Source organism: Bombus bifarius, unplaced genomic scaffold (assembly GCF_011952205.1).
Source record: "Bombus bifarius isolate JDL3187 unplaced genomic scaffold, Bbif_JDL3187 scf7180000008325, whole genome shotgun sequence".
Classification (NCBI taxonomy): Eukaryota; Metazoa; Arthropoda; class Insecta; order Hymenoptera; family Apidae; genus Bombus; species Bombus bifarius.
The window spans coordinates 266,499-293,154 of NW_022884593.1; the positions used below are offsets into that span (position 1 = coordinate 266,499).

The 26,656-nt window shown below is 42.0% G+C and overlaps 3 protein-coding genes across 7 annotated transcripts; 2 read left to right on the plus strand and 1 right to left on the minus strand.

The window, feature by feature from the left end:
• The first annotated feature begins 473 nt into the window (after window positions 1-473).
• On the plus strand, window positions 474-17,192 carry LOC117212603 (velvet complex subunit B-like). 4 transcript variants are annotated; one of them, XM_033457530.1, is made up of 3 exons: window positions 474-1,273; window positions 14,851-15,209; window positions 15,270-17,192. In XM_033457530.1, the coding sequence occupies exons 2-3, from the start codon at window positions 14,871-14,873 to the stop codon at window positions 16,212-16,214; spliced, it is 1,284 nt and encodes a 427-aa protein (XP_033313421.1). In that variant the 5' UTR covers window positions 474-1,273; window positions 14,851-14,870; the 3' UTR covers window positions 16,215-17,192. The 4 variants fall into 4 exon arrangements, with proteins under 4 accessions (XP_033313421.1, XP_033313418.1, XP_033313420.1 ...); XM_033457527.1 differs by having other exon boundaries at window positions 14,851-17,191; XM_033457529.1 differs by lacking the exon at window positions 474-1,273 and adding an exon at window positions 3,617-3,658 and having other exon boundaries at window positions 14,851-17,192.
• A 2,878-nt stretch (window positions 17,193-20,070) lies between these two features.
• Window positions 20,071-25,601, minus strand: LOC117212601 (ubiquitin carboxyl-terminal hydrolase calypso). Of its 2 annotated transcripts, none has more exons than XM_033457523.1 (8): window positions 25,327-25,601; window positions 24,791-25,005; window positions 23,937-24,697; window positions 23,710-23,843; window positions 21,863-21,967; window positions 21,449-21,768; window positions 21,214-21,362; window positions 20,071-21,148 (listed from the first exon to the last, which is right to left on the minus strand). In XM_033457523.1, exons 1-8 carry the CDS (start codon window positions 25,382-25,384, stop codon window positions 21,070-21,072), a joined length of 1,821 nt encoding a protein of 606 aa, XP_033313414.1. In that variant the 5' UTR covers window positions 25,385-25,601; the 3' UTR covers window positions 20,071-21,069. The 2 variants fall into 2 exon arrangements, with proteins under 2 accessions (XP_033313414.1, XP_033313415.1); XM_033457524.1 differs by having other exon boundaries at window positions 21,449-21,765; window positions 25,327-25,599.
• LOC117212602 lies at window positions 22,112-23,710 on the plus strand. The gene is made up of 2 exons (XM_033457525.1): window positions 22,112-22,426; window positions 22,505-23,710. Exons 1-2 carry the CDS (start codon window positions 22,259-22,261, stop codon window positions 23,684-23,686), a joined length of 1,350 nt encoding a protein of 449 aa, XP_033313416.1. The 5' UTR covers window positions 22,112-22,258; the 3' UTR covers window positions 23,687-23,710.
• Window positions 25,602-26,656: the final 1,055 nt, after the last annotated feature.

The following is a 26,656-nucleotide window of genomic DNA, read 5'->3' on the forward strand; positions in this document are numbered from 1 at the left end:
CTCTGAACTTTCAAATATTTCGTAAGAAGTAATTGGCAAGTAAAAAGAGAATCGAAAGAAGTGAAGACGTATTACGACGTTCAGAATGGAGCATCGCTCGCGAAGCGTTCAGTGTCGCCGCGCGACGCAATCTAATCGCGCGTACGTCGTACGGCAAACGCTGCGTGGTCTCGGTGCCGACGCGGCCAAAAGATCTGACGCGGTGCACCTACCAGCGCAGCGAGTGGGGGTGAGCACGACACGGCGTGGAGGGGAATGGTCGCGGCACTCTGACGCAGAGCCGCCTGGCACTGTGTGCGGACCGGCCGGTAGTGGGGAGTGCACATAAACCGAGCATAAACCAGGCATAAACTTCCCCCGGCGGGTGGACCTGTGCTCCTCCCCACCAAAAACCTCGTCACTACCACGGTCGAAGAGCAACGCCGGTAGACACGATCACGTACACACCGACACACGTGACCGCGTCAGCCTTCTCGCATCAAACTCGAAGCCAGACGACATTGGGGCCAAGACGGCAGTCGCGAGTCGCGAGTCTCACGCAGCGTGTAGTCAGTTTGCAGGCCGACACCGTAGCGATCGGACGTGTGTTTCTGCGCGCAAGACGTATTGTGCTATCTCGTCTCAAGTAATTGGACGATTAGCAAGGGGCTGACACTAACACGTAGCTCCTTGTCACCTGCTCGCCAACAGTTCAAGTTCATCGTGTTCACCGCTAAGCAAGATCGGTCCATTGGTTTCGCGTTCTTTGTCCGAGATCTACGTACATTCACGCTTTCACGCGAAAACACGATCAGTGCTCTCGTTAGTTTCTCGACGTGTGCCTTTGTTTCTCCTTTCCATCGGCGAAAGAGAAGGAAATTAAACGATATACTGGATTTTGCCACATCGTAGACACGCTACGAACACATTTTGGTTCTCTCCGTATTTTTTAGTACTCTGCATCTCCGTTTTGTGTGATATAAATATACGACACGATTACCGTCCACTCTCGAGGGATTCGCTTGGATTTACCCGTGGAAGAGGGAAAACGGTTCGATCGCAAGCCGCGATAGCAGACGTTATTATGACGGTGATTCTCGTTACGTTGGTTCGACGAACGGGATACTTTACGCTCAGCCAGTGACTATCTCGGTGTTTCGCGGATAAACTTTACACGTTCGACCGTTTATCAATCGACGAGTGCAGCGCACCGTCTGTTTTCATCGATCTAGAGGAGGCAAAGTGGATCGCTGTACTGTCGTTCGATCGTGCTCGTCAGAATCTTTCAAAATTGGTGAGTACTCCAAACGACATATGTTACAAACTTTACACCGATTTTTCCTGTCCGATCGCGCGTTCTTATCCCCGTTTCGTTCGACAACGACACTTTCAAAGAACACAGGTGCGATCAGATCAAATCGACATCACGAATCCGTTGTTTTTCCCGAAACGGAAACGAATACTTATGATTACGCTCGAGGCGGCCTTGTAATAATTTGTAGAATAGAACGTTATCTGCTGGCAACTTGTCACGCGCCAGGACTTTGTACTAAACCCGTTGGAAATAACTATCGCGAATACGTGCTTCGATCGAGTACAACCGATTCCCAATTTCGAGAAACAGAATTGCCCTGCGAATAATTACCAATGATAAATCCTCGTTACTTCTGCTATATCGAAAGTGAACTTTCGACGCGTACGTGACAGGCGGGTGTTTTTCGAATCGATGGAAGCGGCAAAACCTACTCGCTCGTCGAATCGATCGAGAATCACGATTATCGATCCGAGCCTGTGATATTTGCCAAACGACCCTGAATGCTCGGAGACTCTGACCTTCAAAAGTAATTCGGTTGACGCAACGTCTGACTGCAATTCGCGGGCGCAATAAACTCGTGCACTCATTGTTTTCGTTCCAATCAGCTTCGCGTATCTTATCGCGTTATCAACGCCTGAATCATTAGCTCGCTCTTTGAACATTGATCGTTGTATTCAACGCGAATAAGAAAATAGAAGAAAAGCGTTGCACGGTTCTTTTGAAACGAAGGACAAGGGAGCATGGAATTATTTTACGATCGAGCATCGTGACGGACTAGGACGTTTCGATGGACGAGGCAACGAGCGGCGAGTGAAGCGAGGAAAGGCTGCGCTTACGAAAGTCTCGTGCAACGCGTGAGCAACGCGGCAGCGGTCGTTGCGTCATTCGTGACGAAGCGAGGAGGACTTTGATCCTTATCTCTCCTCAACACGGAGAATATAACGTACAACCGGACGGTATTGTCGCTGGTTTCCCAAACGAATGTTCGACGGCACGTATTCGCCGTGAAGATATTCTAACTCTATAGCGTGGAGTTGAAAAAATGGATATTGCTACTAGCCGAACCGATTAAAAAAAGAGAAATAATTCAGGAAAATGTGGGAAAGTTGAAAGGAACGAACAAAGTTGGAATAGTTTTGTAGATTTCTAGCGATTTCCAAAGGGGTCGTTGTCGCTTCGGAGAGCATTCGACCGATCAGGATCCTCGTTCGAAACGGGAACTGTTCAACCAGCCCCCATTCTCGATCGTGTTTTGCGCTCTGTATATCCCCCCATCCTCGATCGATCCCACTACTCTTCTCTCGCTACTACCGCCGCGCCGCCACCTTCTCACTATCGCAGGCGAAGTGGGCCACGGCCTAATTTGCAAAACTCTCAACCTCGTCGTAGCGTAAAGCGTATGTGCAACAAGGCAACGAGCTTCGTGGACTTGAAGCGAAGGGCACGCACGTGTATGTATACCAAGATACCAAGATACGCTGGCTGATTTCTGCTTGGTCAAACGCGAGCAATTTAAAAACGGTCACGAACATCGCGGGCAAGGGATGGCAGTGGCAACTAAAAGTGATTAGCGATAATAAAGCAACGAAAGTCCTGTTCGATCGTCGAAATTTTCCTGTTTGAAGGTCGTCCAAGTTATTCCGTAGATCATACAGCTAAAAGGATTGGAAATTTGACGCTGCACCGTTATCGGTGAATATCGACAATGCAGATTGTCAATGTTATCGCGAAGGTATTGATAAGTAGAGATTATCCCAGAATAGAAATTACAACGTATATTTGATTTCTAATGCGCGAACATATGTTTAAACTGCAACTTTTGTTCGTGCAACCGATCGATTGCACGATTATCCATTAGAAATTAAAAATACTCGAAGGTGTACGTTACACCTTATTACACACACTTGCGTTATAAATAATCCTATCATCATCGGCAAACTTATTTATTAATAATTTATCTATCCGCTATTGTTTCGATCCTTCGAATTCATTTATCGCGAATCACGTTGCAAGGTGACGCAATCGAGCGGTATCCAGGGCTAATTATCATTCGTAGGTATACGTGGATTCGCGATTCGTCGTCCAAGGTTGTGCTTTGTGCTGCATCAAATATCCAAAGCATATCGCAATGGTGAAATATCGAATGATATCGACAAAGTCAGTCAGCAGGGACTTAGCGGATACGCATTGTGTATGGTTCGTTATCTGAAACGGTCGATCTAGATTGTTTGGTGTCACATCAATCCGGATTAGCGGTATCTACCGTTCACGGAAATGCATGACGCGGAGGTATTATATTCGCGTGCATAGAGGTGCGCGGACGCAGTACCACAGTATGCATAGCCGGCTACGAATCGTCAAGAAGTATGTATGTATCTCCTTCTCGATACGGTTTCTTTGGTGTAGATACGTGTAGAGTTTGATATATTACATCTGTACTCTTGTGCTCGTGCGTGCGTGTGCTAAGTAGCGGCCGGCTCGGATATTGCGGATCGTGCATTGCGTCATCGGACGTTCATCGATCACATCGAGTTCGAAAGAAATTTTCATAACGTGCACTGTGATAACTGTTTCTGAGTGTTACATCGGATTAAACGAGCAGATAATGATCATTTCGTTTCTGTACGTTTTCCTTGGTTCGCTCGTAAAATCTATAATACGGGAGCGAAATAGAAAGAAGTTGTAAATTAAGTCATCGAGGACCGGCGTCGATCGTTACGCAAAATTGAATTTCTTGCAACTCAAAGTAATAAGCGCCGACGGACGTTTTTACATATCAATTTTCGTTTTTATTTCGATGTTTAGAATCGATCTTCCGAACATCTTCAACTCGCTATATACTTTTTTTAGGCTGCCTACTTCGGCCACTGATTCTACGACCTCGCTATATCACGTTCGTAGATACTATACGTTTCGCGTAATTATGAATCGTCGGGAACGCGTTCGCCGATTTCTAAAAAGGAACAGCAAGATCGTCGAGATGCTTGTGATCGAGCCTAATTGACCGATTGGCGTGATCGAGCTCGCGATTTATCAATCATATTAGGAAATATCAGGCTCCGTTGTTCCCGATGACCTTTTCGCGTTTCTGTTATGCAACGAAGGTGAATGGTCTAGCATAACACGGCGTGCACGTGTAGGAGTCACGTGGCGGGAGAGCACAACCGTAGAGAGAACAGCAACGATAGAGAGAGAAGCCGCGCACTAGGCTAGAACCGGCGCGCGCGAATTGCGCGAGCATTTCTATACTATGCACCGCGGCCAGTTGCATCACACACCGCGTGTTATTTCTTAAGCCGGTCTCGCATTGTTTATCAGTCGAAACGCCCACTCGGCCGCTCTCCTATCGCGTGCTTTCCCGTCCAGTTTGATCGGGATGCATCCATAAAATACATCGTCGATGATCCAAGCAACTTAGTACACGCAACGTATACTAACGAACGTCGTCTATTCGTCATTGGTATCCGTTCCACGTGTTCGTTACGTAACCGCACGCGCCGTTCGGTAGGGAAAACGTATTCGCGGACGGGCAACACGTTACCTCAGGTCACGTGTCGCCGGACGAGAAACGCGATCAACCGACGATGCTCACGTGGAACGTGCAAAAATTCAGATAAGCCAAATAATTACGATACAATGACATGGCGTGATTACTCTTTGTACTTTGTCTCTCTGTCGTCGCGCTTGTTTTTATCGACATCACTGATTTCCCTATTGTTTGTACGCGTCCTGATAACGAAGGAAATTATCGTCGTGCGTGCTTGAAAAGGGCCACGGAATTATCACTGACGAAAATAGCCGCAATAGTGAGACCGAAGATTAAGCGTATCGTCAAAAGTAAAGTTGAATCAACAGTGAAATAATACGCGTTAGATCGATTGTACACATAGAACGTCTAGGAAATAATAGGACAATTGGATGATTTCATCCAGTGAATATAATTTCACGAATAAGGAAGCCCGATTTCCGCTGCATGATTATTTAATAAATTCGAAGCAAACTCTATTCAGAAATAAATGAGTTGACTTATCGAATCGATCAACGTCTGCGCGCTAACTTTCAGTTCGTTGCTCGTTTATCTAATTATCGTATAATTTCTCAGACTTCTGTAAAATCACGTTGCGTATTCCTAACCTACTATTCGTCTTTAGATTACAGGATTACGCATACGTAGCATCTGCAATTTTTTCCCGAAATGTGTTACGCGCGAGACGCGCGGTTTTGTGTAACCGTTTCGTTTAACTGTACCTAACGAAGTGCTCGAAAATCGAACAGGATACGCGGAGTAACGTATCGGGGCGTGAACAATGATGAAAACACGAAGGAGCAAAAGACAGAAGAAAGAGCAAGGAGAGGGGAAAAAGAGTGCCAACGCGTGTCGCGAGTTGCCTTTTTTCGTTTTTCAGTTGGCGGTCGCGTTATCGCGGACCAATTGCATAATAAGCGGGAAACGAAATCGGAGACCGGTTCGAAATGCCTGTGTCGGTCCGATAACGGTATCAACGGTCGGCTGTTACGTGAGCGCTGACCGCAATCGTAACACGCACAGCCGAGCCGTATCGAGTGGCTAGCATTGTGCACGTGCCTTTATGTACTGTACTTAAAGTTCGACGTACTCCGAGAACTATTTCAGGCCCGCGCGCGTTTCTATCCCCGCATTTTTGGAACGCTCGCTCTTCTCCTCCGTATCGTCGTTCCCCTCTGTGTTTCTTATTTAAATACCGCGGACCTATACGACCTTTTTAACCGCTAAAAATGTCTCGCGAAAAGAAATTTCTTGCAACCTTGCGACGATATCGCTCGACCATCGTTTTCAAGCGAATAACGACAACCGTATAGCATATGCTAATCGATGACATAAGTATCCCGAGAGCAACTTCTAGTTGCTCTACTAGCGCCTTTATACGATCGTCCGGAGACTTCCGGTGTTATCTATTCCAGCAGATTCTTGGTCGATAAGCGAGACCGATTGAATGAAGGGATTTGAAACAGACCTACGCTCAAATATTACGTAACGATGCCGTGGGTACGTGGTACGTGGTACGGAACGTGTCTACAACAGTAAATCGACTATATCTATTACGTTATCATTACGTTAGAGAGACTCCTCTCGGTAAAAAGAGCGGTGGAAGGAACGACATACGAGAAACGCGGCGGTCGACACGTCGTTGAACACGAGGAATTTGATAACCAGCGTGTCCAGTTTCAGGGTAATGGGACAGATAACGGTCGTGTCCTTAAGATGCTGATAAAAGAGCGAGGAACAAGGTTGTGGCGGGCTACCGAGGGAACTTGAAAATCCAAACGGATAGAGAATTTACGAACGAAGAAAAGTGAAAAGGATGGTTAGCAAAGAGGGCGTGTTATAGTCGGTATATTACGCGCATCGCCACTGCGGTACGGAAAACAACGTGCTTTGGTTGGCCGTTACGTAACTGTGCGTCATGTGGCCGAGTCGAGACGATTTGGAGCAACCAGAAGAAAAGGACGCGATCACGCGGGAACAATGCGTGCCTCGAGGTTCCTCGACGAACGATAGCCGTGTTTCCCTTGCGCGATCGATTGTATAATCGTAACTTTTGCGTTATCGATCATCGGCTCGATCAATGATGCCGGATCAATGCCGAATCATATTTTCGCGTTAGATCCACCGTACGATGCGTTCGTGAAATATCGTACGAATAAATTTCTACGAAGAGCCAGGACGATCGTTCGTATCCGTTCATTGCAGTCGTACGCCGCGTTCCCTGAAAAGCTGGTGTCAGAAGAAAAACAAATAGCATTGCTAGTTGGCATCGGGTCAACGGATTCGTCCCTCGTCATTCGCAATTTACAATTTGACTGTATATACGAGATTATTAACGAAACCGAGTGTACTAGCGCCATTAAAACGAGATTAAATTGGATCAGTTCCTTCCTCTTATGTTTTCCTCTGTCAACGAGAAGAAGATTTCCGCGCTACGCAACCAACGAAGCGAACCAGAAAAGCAACGAACTCGATGAATACGTATATCCGGCGAAGACAATGAGAAACTGGAAGAATGGCCAGAAATATTTCCATCGACAAGAGTGGAATCGAATTTTCTCATATGCGAAGAAGCAAGCCATCGACAGCTTATATTTGCTCGAAAACGAAGCTGATGTTCGACGACCACGTGCGCCGCTTCGGACCATTGCGCAACTACTGTGACGATTCTACACGTGTGGATACGCGTGACGGCGAAACCCGTGTCTCCGGCACGCATAATTTTTCCTCCGCTTCAGAAGAATTAGTCAGATACTCGTGATTGCAGAGTAACCGGCTTCTCAGTTGTTACCAGAAGGTATAGGCCACATAAGTCGCCTGTATCCATTCCACAAGAATTTTGTTCCGAAATCGACGAGAACGTACCGGACAAGATCGTTCTCGTGTTTTCCTCGTAGAAGAATGCAAACAACTAATTGATAAAACACTTAACGATATTATCTTCCCAACCGCGCTCTATTCCTCTCTATTTATAGCGTTATCAACGCAGCGGTCGAATAGTACCGAGTGTGGAACTCGATAATCCTGAATGACTGGTAAAACACGACGCGCTGTCTTATATATCCATTTTATGTTCATCGATCAAAAATAAAATATCCGCAAATCAAGAAAAAGATAAACAGGAAATTATACAACTGCGTCGTAAGATCATTCATCGCAACCGCGGCCGGTTGACCAAGTCATTGCTAGTTATTAATAGCGTGGCGGCAAACAGCGCGCGTTGTACGATATTTATGAATTTTTCATCGAGTCGAATTACTTTTCAGATCAAATCGAATTCATAACGGAAACCCTTTCCCCCGTTCGTAACATTTCCTCGTAAAAAAACGCGCGTATACGAATCGTACGTGCATCAGTGTTTGTCCGTACGTACATGTATACTTGTCCACGTAGTGTGTTCGTTTAAATTGCGTCACTAGTTACTGAGCTAGTGTCGCATCGCGCAACAGACCGGTACGAGTCGATCGATGCACGTGACATACGCAGATCGATCCAATTACGATTCATAATTCAAGAATCGAGCCGTGAATTCAGCGTGTAATTTTTGCTGTGCAGCACACGAGTGATTCACGCGTGTTCACCAATACTATTAAGCAGAAGGTGAAACATGACTCGCGCAACACGCGCAACACGTGTGCATCGCTTATGTCGCGTGGTTCGTTAGTTGCGCTGCGTCGCCTGGATTGTGCGTCGCTCGAATAGACTCGAGAATTTTTTCGTTACGATAGTTCGAGTCGTATCGCATGTTCGTGGCTGTACTGTATACGATAGTTTATTGGGACATTTGATACACGCGAAAGGCACGTCCGCATTGTCTATAACGGAAGAATTTTGTCGTTCTGGAGCGTCACGGAAACGTTACTACTGTTCTGAGGAAACGTGATTACTGGGAAACGTGGGCTGCGGGAAGGGGCAATAACGTTCAACGCGACTCACGCCGGTCGGATCAATTCCAACGCTTGCCCAATACTACGTAATTATTTCGTGTGTGCGTAACGCGCGCCAAGGGTTCGCTATTATTATCTCCATGGAGAAATATTGACCCCGAACATAGAACGAAAGCTACCCACACAATCCTAGCGTCCATCGATACGACCATAGCGTTATAAGACGTTTGCGCAACCGAATATGTACGAGGTTCGCTACGTTCGCCTTTTCGCGTTTATAATTACCGTGCACCCAGTATTGCGCGCGACTTTTCCCATTTTTATCGTTCGTTTCGAGGGAAATTGTGTTCCCGCGATCGTTAACGTTGCAAAATTATCCCAATCGCGGTTCTACGGCCGTTCAATAATTTCACGTTCGGAACACAAGTCTCCCCCTCTATTATCCTCTAGCTCTAGCTCTAACGAATCGTTCGCCAGCGTTTACGAGGGGCCGTAAAGTTTTAGGGCGGGCAGCGTGCCGCGCGTGTTCGTTACTCCCGATAAATTTTCCAGTTTCACGAGAAAGGGGCGACAACCTCGTCCCTCTGTGCTACGTTCCTGGTATGTGCGCGCACGTGCGTGCGCGTTCGCTTGTATTTCCATACACAGGACCGCGTCACGTCACGCGTACGCCAGCTCCTCGGGCTCCCGTTAGTGCACGCTAATATACACATAAAGAAACATGTAATGGCTAAATATGACTCACCGAGAACGTGTCGTATATCCGAGCCGAGTGATTCGGTTCCTCGAAGTATGTATATATCCAGAGGCAAAGCAGAGATAGTCGATTACTGCTAATCCAAACGGAGAAGAAATTTCTTTCCTCGCCTGTAATGAATCAAAATTAAGTACCAATTTACAGTGTTTCACTTTGGTGAGACTGTAAATGACTTATATGGTGAGACTTTCGTTACAGAACATAGTGGGTCGGTCATGCGGCGGAATCGAGCGAAATTAAAAAGATACACGAGACGGAAGTGCACGTGAACTCGGTTTCGAAACACCGAAATAACGCGTTCCGTGGACTCGTGTTACGTAGACGGAAAATTCGGTGATTCGATGGAAGCTATTTGTAATCGCTTCAGGAAATTGTACGTATATCGGTAGGAAGAACACTTAAGTTGGCGTGCACCGCGTCTACGTGCATTTCGTCACGACAGAAATTTTATGTGGGCGATGTTTTCTATTCTAACAAAAATCGTCGAATCGATAGAACTAGCTGCGACGATGTGAGTCACGCGAGCTCGCGTATACGTAACTTCGCGAGTGAAATTCCAGGTGATTGCTCAATTTCGAGCGGGCTTCGTGTCTCGGTTATACACCTCTTGGCGTTGCAACGAAAATTAAATGCCCATTTACCCAACTAGATACCCTGCCGTTTTGAATCCCCTTACTTATAGTTATATTCGTATATTGATTCCATTAATTGTGAATGAAAATCAAGCGACAGATCTGACGAACTTGATAAGAATATCGTACTGTTGAATATTCTTATTAGAAATAATCGATTTGAGTATATAGCACGGAGCATTTTCTAGCAACTATACTATTCTATGTTACGAGTCGATCGTCAGGGTTTCTAAAAGAATGCATATTCTCTACTCAAGTCTAATTATCTAATCTGTGGTCGAATAAACGATTACTAATTTTTCGGGGATCATTTCCTGTTCCTTGTTTCTACGAGTAATATCTACTTATTATTAGTATCTGAATACAGTGGGAAATAATATCATATCACGGCACGTATATCCTGTTATGAATTAACGAGAAAATTGAGTTTTTGGAAGATATTAACATTCAGGGAATTATACTGCGGAGGAGCATTCAGTAACAAGAACTCCGACAATAATAAGAAAATCATTACATAGGCATAAATAAGAATTCTGAGAACGGCAGGTTTAAGTGGAACGAAGTTGAACTACAAAGTTGCCGATGTGAAAATGTAACGTGATACGCGCGAACCATAGACGACCGACTTATACGCGACCGCTATAGCGTATCGAGGTCTCTACGCGTCTTCCTTTTAAATCCTTGTCACTGCCTTCTAGCGAGGAACGATGAAAGATCGTGCACAGATGGTAACGCAAAAATTGTAATTTCCTGCATGATGAAACGTCGATATTGGTCGTCTGTTTCCCAGAAGCGTCGAGTGGTGCAGTCTCTAACTAACCGTGACGCAGTCTGCACGGAGGTAACTTAAGGCAGAAGATACATAATCGATAGATGGAAGGACGCATGGCAGATTGTAAAATTGCGTCTGTGCGAGGTCATGAAGGCACGTTTCTCGGCCAGAAGTACGTGATTAGAAGAGATCCACGTATACGTTGACATATTTACCGGGATAGTGAGGGGCTTCCACGATATAAGCGGCTGACATTCACTTCTAACAAGCGCGTATAGCACGTGGATAGAGGAAACGCACGCGTACACGATGCAACGAGACCCTTACGTAACTCTCTGCCGCGTGCTTCAACAGTTAATTCACAAGCTCACCGTTTCGGTTCCTCTTACTCTTTTCTAAGCGCACGAACATGCCATCTCGCTTCCTCCCGTTGCATCACGAGTTCGTTACCCTAATCTACTCGACACGCGTATTCTGTTTCCCATTAGGGTTAAACCAATACGGAGTATTAATAAAAGCCCCTTAAAAGATTAATTACGCGAGAGAATAAATATGTATAAACCGATACAACGACCAATGAGCATTTTCAGAAAATGGCTAAAGAGATCTCCCGTTTTTCTTAAATTGTTTCGCGAGAGCTATGGCGCTTTTAATAATCGCATTACGTGTTAAGACGTGAAGTATAAAGGAAAGAAATTCTTCTAGTTGATAGGTGGATGGAAAGATGTAAGAAAGCTTAAAAAACGGTGGAAACGTGAATAATTGAAAAAAAGCACGATGATACCTACCTATTTATAGCCATGCTTGACAGAAGACAGTGCCAGAGGAAGTGCATGCTGGTTTATTCCTTCTCCACGCAATAAACACACACACCATAAATTAAATTTCACTCGAGGCGTTTCCCGTACACGAAATATAAACGTCTCGAACAATTATTCGAGTACAGAATGTCTTTCTTCGAATCTTTTTATCGGAAAGTCGCTATGGTACGCTCAATGTTAGAAATGACGCGTCTTCGATTATCGAAATTTGCCCGCGTATCCCGATCTTGAAATTTCGATTATCGAAAGATACGTGCGCTGACGTAGCTGCGCGTTACATGGAACGCTTTGAGCGGGAGATTTCAAGTCGTTTGTTTCTTTTGGAAATAAACTAATTCGTTAATTCCAAACACAAATGTTTAAACTTATATTGGAATGTAAATATTCAAAACGTAATTCGTATGGGAAATAAAATGTAACCTTATTTTCTCATGGAATGACATTGATGCGTGTTCTCGTAAGACATAATCGTTCAAGGAAGGAGACGTATTTCCGTTTAACTAAAGCACGCAAGCGCCTATTTACGTAGTTGTAAAAGCCAAACATCGTTTTCGTAGTATAAATACCGAAGGTTGGGTAAATAAGTATTTCCACGATGCAACCCGTAAACGGCCGATGGCACGTGGCAAGTATCGCACAGCCACACGTGCTTCCTTACATAACTATCACTCGAATTAATACTCACACGTTTTCCAACGATAGACACAACACGAAAATAACGTTCGATCATCCCAAAAACAAATTATTTTTAATTGCTCCGAGTTGTATGTAGGTCATTGTATAAATAGGTGGCTATAAAAGTTCGATAATTGAATAGACTCGATCGCTGTTCGTAGGTCATGCATTATCGCGGAAGACAGTTTTATTTTCCTCCCGATAGATTACACCAAGTTATTAAATCAAATGTTATCATTTTCCGACATTTATCGCGTCCAATTAACACGTTATGAGAATCGGTGGCGTAATACTCGAGCACATGATGACCGATCTGCGGAAATGATCGCGCGAGCACTTACATAATTGTGCCGCATGCCCGGGGCGAAGCTCAAGCGTATGTCATCGTTACATCTCGAGCGTTCTAATATCGTAAACATTGCGCGAACTTCGCCATTCGTCGCGACAATGGTGCGACCGAAGGGGACTCGCGTATCGTCGCGTCAAATATTTTCCTACATACCATATCTTAGAAATGATTAAAGATAAATTACATTCGAATTTCTTTCGGGCCTAGAAAATTCAAGCGCGCCATTAAAATAAGAAATAACATGTATGAATAAAATGAAAATACAAATACCGATTCCACATTACGTGCTCGAAATAACAAATCGTTTGACTAAAATCGAATCACTATGCACCGACAAACGCGATCGTTTCGTTTTGATAGTTGAAAACTAATTTCGAAAAAGGGGCGACAAATTTCTATTGGTCGACTGGCAACGGTGGCGGGTTCGTTGACATCTTCGACCTTGGGGAATAGCCCGACCTTACCCAAGGCTATTTTGCGACTTGTGCTCGGCGTTGCCCGGACCGGTATTGTTGGCAGTACGTGCACGTCCCTCGATCTCTCGGAATTCTTCACCTTTGTCCGCTCCGTACTCTCTCGTATAACGGTCACGGAACTTTACGAGAGGAGATACTCTCCCTGTTGTTGAGCATGATCTGCTGTCGCCACACCCACGCCTGCTCAACAGAACGATCGTCCTCGAGGGCCCAAAATAAGCGGCGTATCTGCTGCACGCTGCTGGCATCGGGAATCGCTATACAAACGATTTAACGCGCTCACCGTACAAACACGGCGTTAAGGCAATGATCTTCGATGCACGCTCACGGAATACAAATGGTTTCTTGATGTATACAGAGTAGGCACCTTAAACGTACACTTAACGGCGCGTGACTATGCTACTTGGCAACCGTTCTCTCACCTCCGGAATTTTTCTCTAGTATTTGCTTTCGTAGATAAGAAATACTGTAACGAGCTGCAGTATACATATGTATAACACATTTGCTTTGTATTAGGTTAACTTTGTCAACAGTACGGTATTACAGTAAAGTTTCGAGTTAATTATGCTTTATTCAAATTGTTCGCTACACTAATTAGACTAAATAAGGATAAGTTACGTTCGTTCCCCAGGCGCGTGATGCAGGTAATTAGCTAGATGAATGAACAATCGTTCCAAGAAATTGCAATTATCATCGAAGCGCTGTTTCCAGTTGTTTCAAATGTGACGATCGATTTTCATAAGTGTGCGTCATCGAATTAACCAGCAGTTTGATTACAATTCTAACATGCAGTCTGTTACAATTATTACGCGCTATGTCACGGGAAAGGAATGATCACATTGAGTCACATCGCGAATCGCGGTCGATCGAATTGAAGTCTCTGCGATTCGAATCCGGAAAGGCAGGCCGCGTACGATCGGTATGGATCGTAATCTGAAACACCGTGTGTAATCAACGATCACGACAAAAAGTGACGGCATAGGAGGTCGGCTATCTGTAGAAATCTCTCGACATTGTTTTTCTTCTTCCTGATTCCGTATCGCGCGACCTTCTTTCGTAATGTCCGTCACTCGACTGTTGCGTGACAGTACCGCACAAGGACTACAACATTTCGTACGTGGCTAGGATCGCAAATGCGTTCGCTACACCACGGATTTGCGTCACTTTGGATTAATAAACGTTTCACTAAAAAGCTGGAAGGACCTTGCTGGAAGGTCCGAAAGAGGCGAACATCGCGTTCCAATAACACTGTTACGACGTATTTACTATTTTTCTAGTATTTACGAGTGACGAGCGTCGAATACGAGAAACGCTGAATCACGACAAACAAACAATTGTTAAATGTAAATATACTCGCATTCTGATCTATTTGTATCTTACGTGACTAGGTTGCCTTGTCACTAAGCTGCGCTTTTCGTCATCGCGATCGTTTGGCACGCAGCGCTACATCACCGCCGTTAATAAACTCGTCCCGTGTGTTGACTCGGGAATCGTTCTCCTTGCTATCTGACACTTTAACCACCGACGTAATATACGATCTTATTAATTCTGCCGGATTAGTTCGCACGCGTTCGACGCCAAACTGTATTCATATTGTTGCAAACGCATCGTCTCTATCCCGACCTGTCTTATCTAATTCGCAACTTGTTTTTCCTTCGCAGATGTACTAAGAAGACAAATTATGGTGGCAGAAATTGTCGCCCGCCAGAGTGGATCGCCTATCAATGGTGAGACCGCGTGTTTGAACAGCAATATGCCGGCCACCCACACAATGGCGCACGCCGGTCACGGTGTTCATGGTGGACACGATGCCCATGGACCGTTGCCTCCGTTGACGCATCCGGCACACCATGGTGCTCCATTGACTCTGCAACAGCAACAGCAACACCAGCATCAACCGCAGCACCAGCCACCGCCGCCGCAGCAGCAACCTCCGCAACATCATCACCATCATCAGCCGCAGCAGCAACAGACGCAGCAGCAGCAGCCGCCGCCGCACCATCACCACGACGCCCAACAGGTGACACACCCAGAAAATTTCCCTCCGAACTTCGACATCAGAAAAGAGCTATTTTCCCAGCGCAAGCAACGGGAGTTCATTCCGGACAACAAGAAGGACGACAGCTACTGGGACCGCAGGAGACGCAACAACGAGGCAGCCAAACGGTCCCGAGAGAAAAGGCGTTTCAACGACATGGTACTCGAGCAACGAGTCATGGAGCTGAGCAAGGAAAACCACATCCTGAAGGCGCAACTCGAGGCGATCAGGGATAAGTTCGGTATATGCGGTGAGTCTGTGATAAGCACGGAACACGTGCTCGCGGCTCTACCCGCTGACCCGCCCATCGTCAAAAGGGCGAAACTGCCAGCCTCGGCGGCTCTCCTCTACGCAAGAACACCAAGTCCTGTGCATACTTCGGTGATCCATCAACCAGTCAGCGGTGCACGATCGCCCAGGTCACCCGCGCAGCTGTACGTTCCCGAAACGACCTCGTACCCTGAGACGGAAAGTTTTCAATATCCTTATCCTCATCCGGCGATGCACCTCGACACGACCAGCGCTCTAAACCTATCTCGTGGTCGTCGCGCTCAATCGCCGTTTGAATTATCATCCGGCAGCGGAGACGAAGGTCCGCAATTGGTGGTCAGCTCGCAGAATCCAGCGGCTAACAACAGTCTACCTCACAAGCTGAGGCACAAGTCGCGTATCGGCGACAAGGACGCGGCCAGCGCGTTACTCGCGCTTCAGGGTATCAAACAAGAACCGGGACCCAGAGCGTCACCACCATGGGACAACGAAGGTTCCAGCGACGAGCGTGACTCGGGCATTTCCTTGGGCGCCGAATGGACCGGCCCCAGCGTGTCTACCGTTCCTGAGAGCGAGAGGGAAGTGAAATCGAGGCTGGACCGTCTCGCCTCCGAAGTTGCCTCCCTTCAGTCGATACTCCGTATCGGCAAGCCGACGGAGAGCAGTCTGGTCACGGGACACGCGTTACCCGCAAACGCCACAGTCAATGGGCCGTGAAAGAGATCGTCGTATCCTCTTGGTGGCTTTTTCGCAGCGAGCGAGCCAACTGTCCAACGCGTTGCTCCTCGAGTTGTACCAGGTTAAGTGCGACGGTGATCAACACGACGGCAATTCCTCATATCGCATCGAAAACGGGGGAGACAAGAAATAGAAAGTACTCTTCGATCGCTGGTTACACGCGCACGAACGCTTCAACGAGTGTAGCGATTGTTGTTAGTTGGTAGAAGGAAATAGCGATCAGACGATCGTCGCTTGATCTCGTTCTTTCGTCGTAAATTGAAGAGCGAGTAAAGAACGACAGAGAAGGTTGGTAAGGAATGTAGAGAAGTGTACATTCTTGGAACAACCACTACCGGTTTTGCATTCGCGTGTACTTCGGTATCGACCAATATCGCGTGAAACAAATCGCATGCCGTTTTTCATCGATCAGATAACGATTACAGATCGACTAGACGAAGCGTATAAAAAGGACGGTATAGCTGTTTTATTCGGGAGTCGAAAATTATTCGATTTTAGTCGGCGGAATGCGAGGATCAGTCGAATCAACTGTCGGGTGCGCTTTTCTGCTTTCGAGTTGCCCCGTTTGCCAAAATGGGACTCCATCCAATGTCCCGCGGTATCGTAACGACGAGTTAGACGATAAGAAAGATGCGACATCCTAGACTATAAGTAATTTATACTGTAAGACTTTCTTAGAATACTTTTGTTTAATTATTATTATCATTGTTGTCATTAGCAAGTTCATTTGCTGATTCGAAAAGTGCAACGGCTAATCGAGCCGACCGTTTTATTTGCTACTGTGCGCCAAACTCGAGCAACGATTCGAATAATTTGGATATTCGATATTCGATTCGTATCATATACTTGACGGCAGAGAAACGATCTCGTTAATACGAAGACCTTCAGATTCGTTTGTATTTATCCTTGCTGAATAAAAATTCCTAGTATGTTATATATATATATATATAGTATATATATACGTATCTCGTGATAAAATGTAAAATTATTAGCAGACTTCGAAAATCTTCCGATTAACGAGAATCGAATTTCTTTCCGTGAAAACTACGAATTTATTTCCCGATTAATAAATTGGTCGCGCAACCGGCTATCTCACTACCGCCAGTTATCCTTAACGATTTAAGCCTCCACTCCCCTGCATCGTTATCGAGCAAAGTAATAACATCCTTGTATTATCGATTCACGATCTCTTCTCTTTCCCAAAAACCGTTCATCGTGTTCGCGTCGACCCATGTTTGCGTGGCGCAACATTGGCCCGAATCCGTGGCAAATTTCTAGGAGGAAAGCAAAGTGTTTATTGGTGTTCGAACGTGTGGCTTCGATTCCAGGTTTATTTGTCTCTGTCTGACGATTCTTCTGTCGTCCTCGTTCAAATCTCGCACCAACACGTTGCTTAATGTCTTCTCCTTGAAATTCAACCTTGCCAGTCGATACGCAAATAACGCCAATTCCCATCCCGTGCAAGTCAATTGCGCCTCGAAAACATCGATCGCTTTTCCAGTACATAGCAGAGAACCTTCATCCTTTTACCGATCGCGTTACCTCGTCAACGTTCTTTTTTTTTTCCTTTTTTCTGCATCTTGTCTAAAATCATCTCCTGTCTTCTTCTTCTTCTTCCTTCTTCCTCTTCTTTTTCTTTATAAATATACATTCGTTATTAGCGATTAACGTGACCACATATGTATATATGTACGTATAAACGAGCAGGAGTGCGTGTGTACGTTCCAGATTTGTTTTCTATTCGCTGGTGCTTCGTGCAATCGTTAAAAGCAATTTGCACGAGAAGCGAAAGTCGAGCAGAAAACAAGACGCCAACTGGTTGTTTTACGAGTCTTTTTTTCCTTATCATTTTTTTTCTTTTTTTTTTCTCTTTTTTCCTCTAATCGAAGGAACGATGGATCACGGGATTTATCATGTACCGGGAATCACGCGGTATTCAAAGTATTAAGCGAGCCTATAGGTGTTACGTAATGTATACATAGTGCACATATGCAAGGAATATACATATATACATATACATATGATATATACATATATTTTTTTTCTTCAAATTAACGTATTTTTCGATATCGTGAGAGTATAAGACGAATGGTCTCTGTGTGTGTCTGTACGCGCGCAACGCTTCGGTGTTACACGTAAAGAAAGAGCGTAACACGATTCTTTATTTGATCTATTACCGCACCGAAGAAATCGTGTCCGCCGGAAAGAAGAGGAAGCTGTAGAGAACGCGCGCTAATCGGAGGAACTTTTCTTTTCGAAATTTCTAGCGAACGCCGGAAGCGTCGATCGAACGCGTCATTCATCGTTACGATTCGAACGACGATGAAATTCAAAGCGATAGAGTGACTCAACGATGGCTACCGATTCGTTGTCCCGATGTTTCCGTTACTATTTATTAAAGGCAAAGAGAGGAAGATTATTCTCGAATCGTTCGATCCGCTCGTTCGTTGACGCCTCCCGCTGTACGTCAGTATGATAAGCCACGAAACGTTAATCTGAAGCTACTACATTTTTAGAAAAAACGAACCTTTATTTATCATGAATCGTCTGCTTATACGCCACGTGAGCCACGTGAAAAATTAGTATTTCGACCAGAGGAAGATAAATGTAGCATTAAGAATATAAAGAATCTAAATGAAGAACGCGATACATAATTTCTGGTGTTTCTCTGTCGAAAATACTATTTTTACATGGTTTCGTCTATGTCATGGAAAACAAAAATTATTGCTTCGAAGTTTTGAGATGAATAAACAATACAGCGTGTTACTTATTTACTATTTGGTTGCGGCGATCGCGCTACTTTCTGTGACGTTTATGATGTCGGAGAAATGATCACGGACTGGAGGCTCAAAATTACGATAGCTCGATCATATTTGAACACATCTCTGAGCAGATCGAACGTGTTATAGGTCTGCGGCATATGCGTGTTTCTTAAGGTTTTCTAAGACACATCACAAGACTGTATTAATCGTAATCGGCGTAATTCGCGGAAGGATCTCGTATCTGTATTCTTCCTCGTGCTTCTATGCTCCCCCTTTACCCTACTTTCTCTCCTTTCACTTCGTTTGTATTTTTTATCTTCCTCGCGTGAATTTTCTATATTTTATACGGCATGTTTGTATTATTATTGTTGATAATTTTCTGCGAACGATCGCCGACAACGATACTCGATGAATTAGTTTTTCCTTTTTGCTGCCGCCGCTCAAACGTTTCACAGTTTTGCTCAGAGTAAAAGGGAGTCGAGTAGTGAGACGAGTTGTGTAAGATTTAATATTTCTTTCATCAATTGTCGGAAAAATGTGCTCATTTATAACGTATCGATGTAAATATAATTTCTTTCTCTTCTTTTCTCCTTTTTCTTAATTCGTTATCGAGGTAAATGTAGAACACTCGGACCCAACGACTCGATAGTCGCACACGATGTGCATCGTTTCGCAGTTGATTTAATGTAACATACCACGAGTGCCTATAATAACGAAGCTGTATGTTCTATCCCGCAGCCCACATTAAAATTGTAGATTTTCTAACAGCTCGAGGTTAAAAGCACGTTCATTGTGAGAGAGAGAGAGAGAGAGAGAGAGAGAGAGAAAGTGAAAGAAGTCGGTGTTTGGAAAAAATCAGGTATCCGTGTACTTTGTAAATAACGATTGTGTTAATTCGTGATCACGTTTGTGGTCACAGAGAGAATGCCACACGAACCGTGCGCATGTGGTGATCGTCGCAAAGTTTTTACTCACAAATTCCAAATAATCTTTTATCTCACGATTACTTGCCCACGAGAAAACATTACCTTCGAACACAGCGACCATGAATCGATATTTGTACATAATTGCACCTTTCTTTCTTTCTTTTCTTCTTTTGCCAAAAAGCACGCTACTCGTGCCGATGAAACTATGGCGCAAATATCGAAGGCGTTAACGAACATCGGCCGGAGAAGGAACTTCTAACTCACAACATTTCTGAACCATCGTGTCTCCCCTTATATATTTGCACTCTTGAAATAGCTTCTTTGAGGACGTTTCGAATACAGTTCCTATGCAGTTTACAGTATGGTAAAGCGACTTAGAGACTCGGTTGGCCGTTGTCTACGATTAAACATGATTCCAAGTCGAATTTTGATCCTTCTTTCTCCGGCTGTACGGAGATATAAGTATTTAGATCTAAGTGACATATCCACAGCGTGTAGTGTACTTGTATATGAATACCGAAATAAATATTTTCAATGTTTTTGACAATATTTGTGACGACTTCCTTTGTCATCGCCCCTAATCTTCTTATTAAAATAGCGATTTAAAAGAAACATAATACATGACACAAAATAAAGAACAGTGTTCGTATCTAAGAAACCATATATTTCTTATGAAACATAATAGATGCAGAGATAAAGATTACTAATACACACTGCAAAGAGTACGCAATAGGTTCATAGTATCTATAAACATAGTGTGACAGTAGAAACCGCGCATTAATATGAAAGAAATATAAAAAATATATCATAAAGTTAATTTGTACAGTTCTAAAGTATAATTGTCAATTGTGACAAAAATTGAAGTCCAAATGGAAAAAGTAGAATTATAATCAACACTGCTGTCGATCTACCATTGTCTAAAGAATATCTGCGTAAGAAAATAAAAGAAGTACTGATAGTTCGGCGCTCTTGATGCTGCGTAAGTATTACGAAGAGTGAAACACAATCTCTATTTTTCTTCAACAATAGTATAATCTTTTTACATGCTTGTTGTCGTTTTGAAATTGTGTCCTTGCAACAATTTATTGACGATTCGATAGGTGGGATAACAGCTCCATTATTACCATTTCGATTCAATTACCAAGATTATTTTCGTTTTTTACACTTTGTTCTACCTCGACGTCTACGTGATGAGTTTGGACGAGTGTCGGTCTTCTTTGAAGATCTATAAATAATCCCTGTATTAAACAATCTGTCGCGTAAAATCGAAATCGTAATAAAATTCCTTACCTATGAACCCTATTCACTGATACGGAAGTGTGTTTCTTTAAAGTCAAATGTTGTTGGACCAATTCCGCTAATTTGCCTTGTTGAGCAAGCATCGAAAGGAAGGTACAGATAAATTCGTCGTAGTTATGTGTTCTACGACAATCGTCAATCTAAAACAAAGAACAAAGTACTCTTATATTATCTCGTGTTTTAAATTTTAAGCAAAACATAGATAGACGTTTTAAAGCGTATTTACCTTGTACTTGTTCCTCTTATCGTTTTCGTCTTTCAAGCTAGTCTCACAAATACTAATTTCGTGTTCTAAATTCTTCAATAATGCTAGAAGATCTTTGGGCGCGAACGTATGCGGTTCAAACAACTCCGGGTATTTCGTACATAATTTCGGATCGATTTTTTCAACCTTCTTTTCTTCGGTAACCGTGTCTCCGTTACTAGTCTTTACTCTGGCATGAGGTATTCTAACTTCTCCCGACAAGCAGACCTTCTTATGTAAGTGCCCGCTGTCGGAAACTAATCTTTTTCCATTTATATTAATGTTCCCAAGAGAACGACCTACTTATGGATATAGATTTCATGTATTGTTACCATACAGTATAAGAAGACACCACACTAACAAGACATAATGAAACAATAGGCTCTATATACGTACTTAAACCTGCCTCATTCTTTTCATCCCCAGATACTCTAATTACAACAAACTTTTTGAAATCTTTCGTCGATGTTGGACTGCTCTGGCCAGAATTCCATCCCCATGCTATAAATCAAAGCTTCATATATAATAAATAAACTAATTTATTTACCACAAAGAGGTAGCTGTTTCAGTCTTATTACATGAAAGCAATGCTGTTATAACATTTTTCCTACTTGCGATCGTATAACGATAAACGGTACGAAAACGTTCAGAAAGGATAGGTCGAATAACGGTACCTCAAAGGTGTCAAAGGAGACGAAATACGGGGGAATGTGCGAAAGTCAAATAATACCACCTACCGAACTAAAAGAATTTTAGTCTGCTATACAACAGCACGCGCGACAGTACAACGAAATGAAACTGGTAGCTTTTATTTTCTATTCTATTCTAATCGTGATCGAGTCATCGAAATGTCCAGAATCGAAGAAACCACATTCCACTAGTTGCACCGTATTTTACAATTGCGTAAATTTGCCTGGTGGCGGTTACGTTTGGGTGCCCAGTAAATGTACCGAGGGCTTGGTAAGATCATTGCGTCAATATAGTTAACAGGAACGTGCCTACGATTTTCAGAAATTTGTAACACTTTTCTATCGTTAGATATTCCAGCCGTACTTAAGAATATGTGTTCTTCCTGGCGATTCTTGGGAATGCGACACATTATCGACAGAATCGTCTGTTATAACAAACAGATACGATATCCCTGAATTGATCGATCCAAACGAAACAAGTTATGTTGGATTAACAGAAGTTCCATGGAATCTTTCTGAACTTATCGATTCCTCATATACTACTGATAGCATCCCTGATTATTCTGATCAAGAAACGGTGACTCCATATCCTTTGATTGAATTTGCAGAAATAATGGAACACGAATCAAACGTGGACAATGCTTCCGAAATTAATAATAAAGAGAAGAATGGTCATTTACAAACACAAGATGATAAGAAATACTATTCAATGTTGAATCAATTAATACATCATCTGTTACTTTACAAAAAAATTACTATTCCACTGGAACTTTTAGCATCATCTACATCATCATCATCTACGCCTTCTAGACTTGTTACAAACCTACCATTAAACAATTATCTTGTACAAAACTATATTCAACAAAACAATAATTTACAAAATACTATTATAACTGGTATGAAATTGCATAACACAACTGAAAGTAGTACAACTTTAAAAAATAATGTTGATGATACAGTATTAAATACGAAATATTCGTCGGTATTTGATAACGTGAAGAATGAAAACACTATAATCCTAATTACCGATAAATTGGGGAACAAGCAATACTTGACTATTGAAAGATATAAATCATTGGCTTATCAATTGAATCAACAATATGTTCAGTTTATTCCGTGTATAAAAAATATTCGAATGCCAAATATTACCAACTGCGCTAAGTATTATACATGTGAACCTGAAATGGCTTCTGTAATAGAATATTCATGTCCTTTGTTCACAGCATTTAATACATATGCGAGAACATGTGACACAGAAAGTTATAATAAATGTATAGAAAATAAAAATAAGGGAAGTACAAATTCAACTGGAAGTACAGATAATATAATTAAAATAAATGTACCAAATAAAAATATATGTACCGAACATGGAAAAACAAAAGATATCACGTCTGATTCGCATTACTATATTTGTTATTCTGCTTCAGATAATTCACAAATCAAATCTATAAGAATGACATGTCCAAATGACTTAATATTTTGTCAAACTAAGAAAGTTTGTACAATAAAAAGTCTCTGCAAGACAACATAAAATAGGAATATCTTTTTACTTACCTTGCGTTGGAGAATTAAATGCGGATCCAATCTCAGAAGATGTATCAGTACTGGAGGAGCTGTGTGCTGGTGAAGTTTGGATTCTGAGAGGCGTAGCATAATCCAGTGCACACATTACTACTTTCTCCATACCACTGAAACGTTTATGTATATATTATACTATAACTTTGCTTGAAAAATAAAGTACTTCGTAAATATGAACGTTATTTAGTTTAGTTTTTGCCTACTTTGATTCAGTCTTTCCGGAAGTTATGCTTGAAGCTGGTTCTTCGGTATCTATAGTAGAATCGCTACTTCTTTCAACTGTAATAGCTGGTGCTGATGTAGTTTCATCAATCTCTGATTTATTAGACAAGCCATTTTCCTCTTCAGGTTTGTTCTTTTTCTCGTATGACTTATCCGATTTCTCGGTATCATTCGAATTTTTCTCTGTCCCATCTTGATGACTTAGTTTAACAAGTTGTTGCAATGCCTCTAATACTATCTGTCTATTAGTCTTCAACATAGTTAATTTATGTGAAATAGCAAGTCTTCTATCAGGAACAACAGCCATTAAGTTAAATCTTATATCTTGCAATTGTTCCCCTGTTGCCATTCCCAAACGATCGGTAATTACTCTTCTAAATTGTTCAGTCCACTCTTCGTGTTCTTTCCATGGACCGTGATCCATAGGGTATGGTTTTAAACCATCCAACTCAAATAATCTACCATTAATTGGTACATAACTAACAAAATGAAAAGCTTCTCCAGTAAACCTACCAGTTGAGACTCCAGTATTTTTATCTTGCCGTCTTTTGGCTTGTGGCATTGCATGAGAATTATGAGCGCAAGCCAATTCAGGTGTGTTACCAATTGCCCATCCTTTATTTTCTGGACACATACCAGATGTATGCATCTTCAACCTGGATAAAGTTGTACCCAAATGAATATTTGGACAATTAAGTAATACAGAGAGTAGTGCATGTGTTGCACAACTGTTGGGCACAACCTATAAAACGATAGGTTACTCAAAAACAGATTCTTGCATGTAAATACTATATGTAGTATTACATATAAAGTATTTGTATAAAAATTATAGCACCTGTTGTGCAAAAAATATATTGTTAACAATTTCTTCATCTTTCACAAAACTTTCATCTTGTTCTACAACTTTACGTCTGGACCTTCTTTCTTCTATCCAACGAAATAGGAATATGAAACCATACACTGGACCTTCCAACGATTTTTGTAGATCATATATTTCTTCTACTTGTACACCTTTTACTCCAAAATCCTCCAATAGCAATGTAAATAAACCTAATAATATAAAATACGTATCAATATAAATCTTTTAAATATACTATAACTTAAATGTCGTAGAAGAACAGAAATGCTTTTCCATTGACTACAATAAAGTTAAAACACAATATAGATACAGTGACGGCATATAAATGTATTAAAATAAAACCAAATTGTTTCAACTAACATTTTCTTATGTAATGTACATCCATTTTTATATTTATATTGTGAGATATATAGTATATTATGTCAAAACAAACTATATTTTAATAATGCATACAGATAATTTAATGATAATAGTTATTAAAATAACATACTCTTGAGGCTATTATTTTATACCTGGGTCACTTTCCAATTCTAGCCAACCTTCCGTTAATCGATTTATATCAACCGGCATTCTGTGTTAAGTTTCAAGTTTAACATTTAAAAGAATTTTACATCCTTTTAGAAATTTTATTACACTGTGACAATTAAAGGCGCCATATTACATCAAAATACATATCATGTGGTCACGTGGTAAAAAAAAGGCTTAAAAATGTATCAAAGCAGCAATTTCCAATCATCTATATTTGTTTACTTATTGTACATTGGATAACCATCCGATTAAAACCTATTCCTATTTAACGAAAAAAATAGCTGTAATAACTAACGAGAATAATAACTATATATTAAAGTTTACATAAAATGAATTAATCCAATTAAAAACAAGATTTAATCCGATTAATGCAAATTTTATATCAATACATAATTCTGTATCTACTGATTAATTTTATATTATATGTATTTATCTTTATGCATTAATCTAGTAACAAAAATATCATTTTATTCAAACCTGCTCAAGCTAACATATATGTACATATGTATACACATGATTATGTGCATGCAGATTCACAGTAGCGCATTCTATCATTCTATCATTCTATTAACAATATCAGCAGAAAGGAAATGAGAGTGCTCACGCTTATGGTTCCGATTGTTACCAGATTAGTGCTGCCCTCAGCGACCAAGCGCTGAATGAGTTCCACCTTAGCATATACAAGAACCTATTTAGTTCCACGTTACACAAGTCTATTGCATTGTAAGGAATTCATTGTAATTACATTCTATGAAAAAGTTCATGCTTTTCTATCCGAGATAGGTAACAGCGATAATTGAACTTAGCTGTCTCAAAAAGAGGAATTCTTTATCACATTTTTTTAGAGAAGAGAAGAAAATCTTTCACACAACACATAATGAATCACTGAAATGACGCAGTAATTTTAATATATTCTCTGTCCCTTTGACTGCGGCAGACTTTGAGACACACCAGCCGTACCATAGGGTAGGAAATCAGGCACGACGGACACCGAGAACGGTAAAACTTTTCGTTAGGCGTGCATTTCTGAGAAAGTATGTTCATGTAATCAAAACACAGAATTTCACTACATTAAAATAATATTATTTGTTTCTTTGTATTCTGAATTCAATTGTTAGTGTATATACTACAAATTTAACATTAACATTAAACTTTTTTAACAATATATCTAATGATCCAGTAAAGTGTGACACAATTCGTAACATGGGTAAATATATAATGCTATATAATATTTCATGCATTTGTAATGTGTCGCACTTCTTCTATTATGTTTTCTACACACTACACATTTGCGCCTTGTGTTTTTCCGAATTG

Excerpts from the sequence above, each read along its gene's own strand:
- LOC117212603 (XM_033457527.1), top strand. The coding sequence starts at position 14,871 with ATGGTGGCAGAAATTGTCGCCCGCCAGAGTGGATCGCCTATCAATGGT.
- LOC117212601 (XM_033457523.1), bottom strand. The coding sequence starts at position 25,384 with ATGCCGGTTGATATAAATCGATTAACGGAAGGTTGGCTAGAATTGGAA. Across the intron at positions 24,698-24,790 it reads ATATATTTTTTGCACAACAG|GTTGTGCCCAACAGTTGTGC; the intron begins GTGCTATAATTT and ends ATCGTTTTATAG. Across the intron at positions 21,769-21,862 it reads AAAGAATGAGGCAGGTTTAA|TAGGTCGTTCTCTTGGGAAC; the intron begins GTACGTATATAG and ends TATATCCATAAG.
- LOC117212602 (XM_033457525.1), top strand. The coding sequence starts at position 22,259 with ATGAAACTGGTAGCTTTTATTTTCTATTCTATTCTAATCGTGATCGAG. Across the intron at positions 22,427-22,504 it reads GTAAATGTACCGAGGGCTTG|ATATTCCAGCCGTACTTAAG; the intron begins GTAAGATCATTG and ends TTCTATCGTTAG.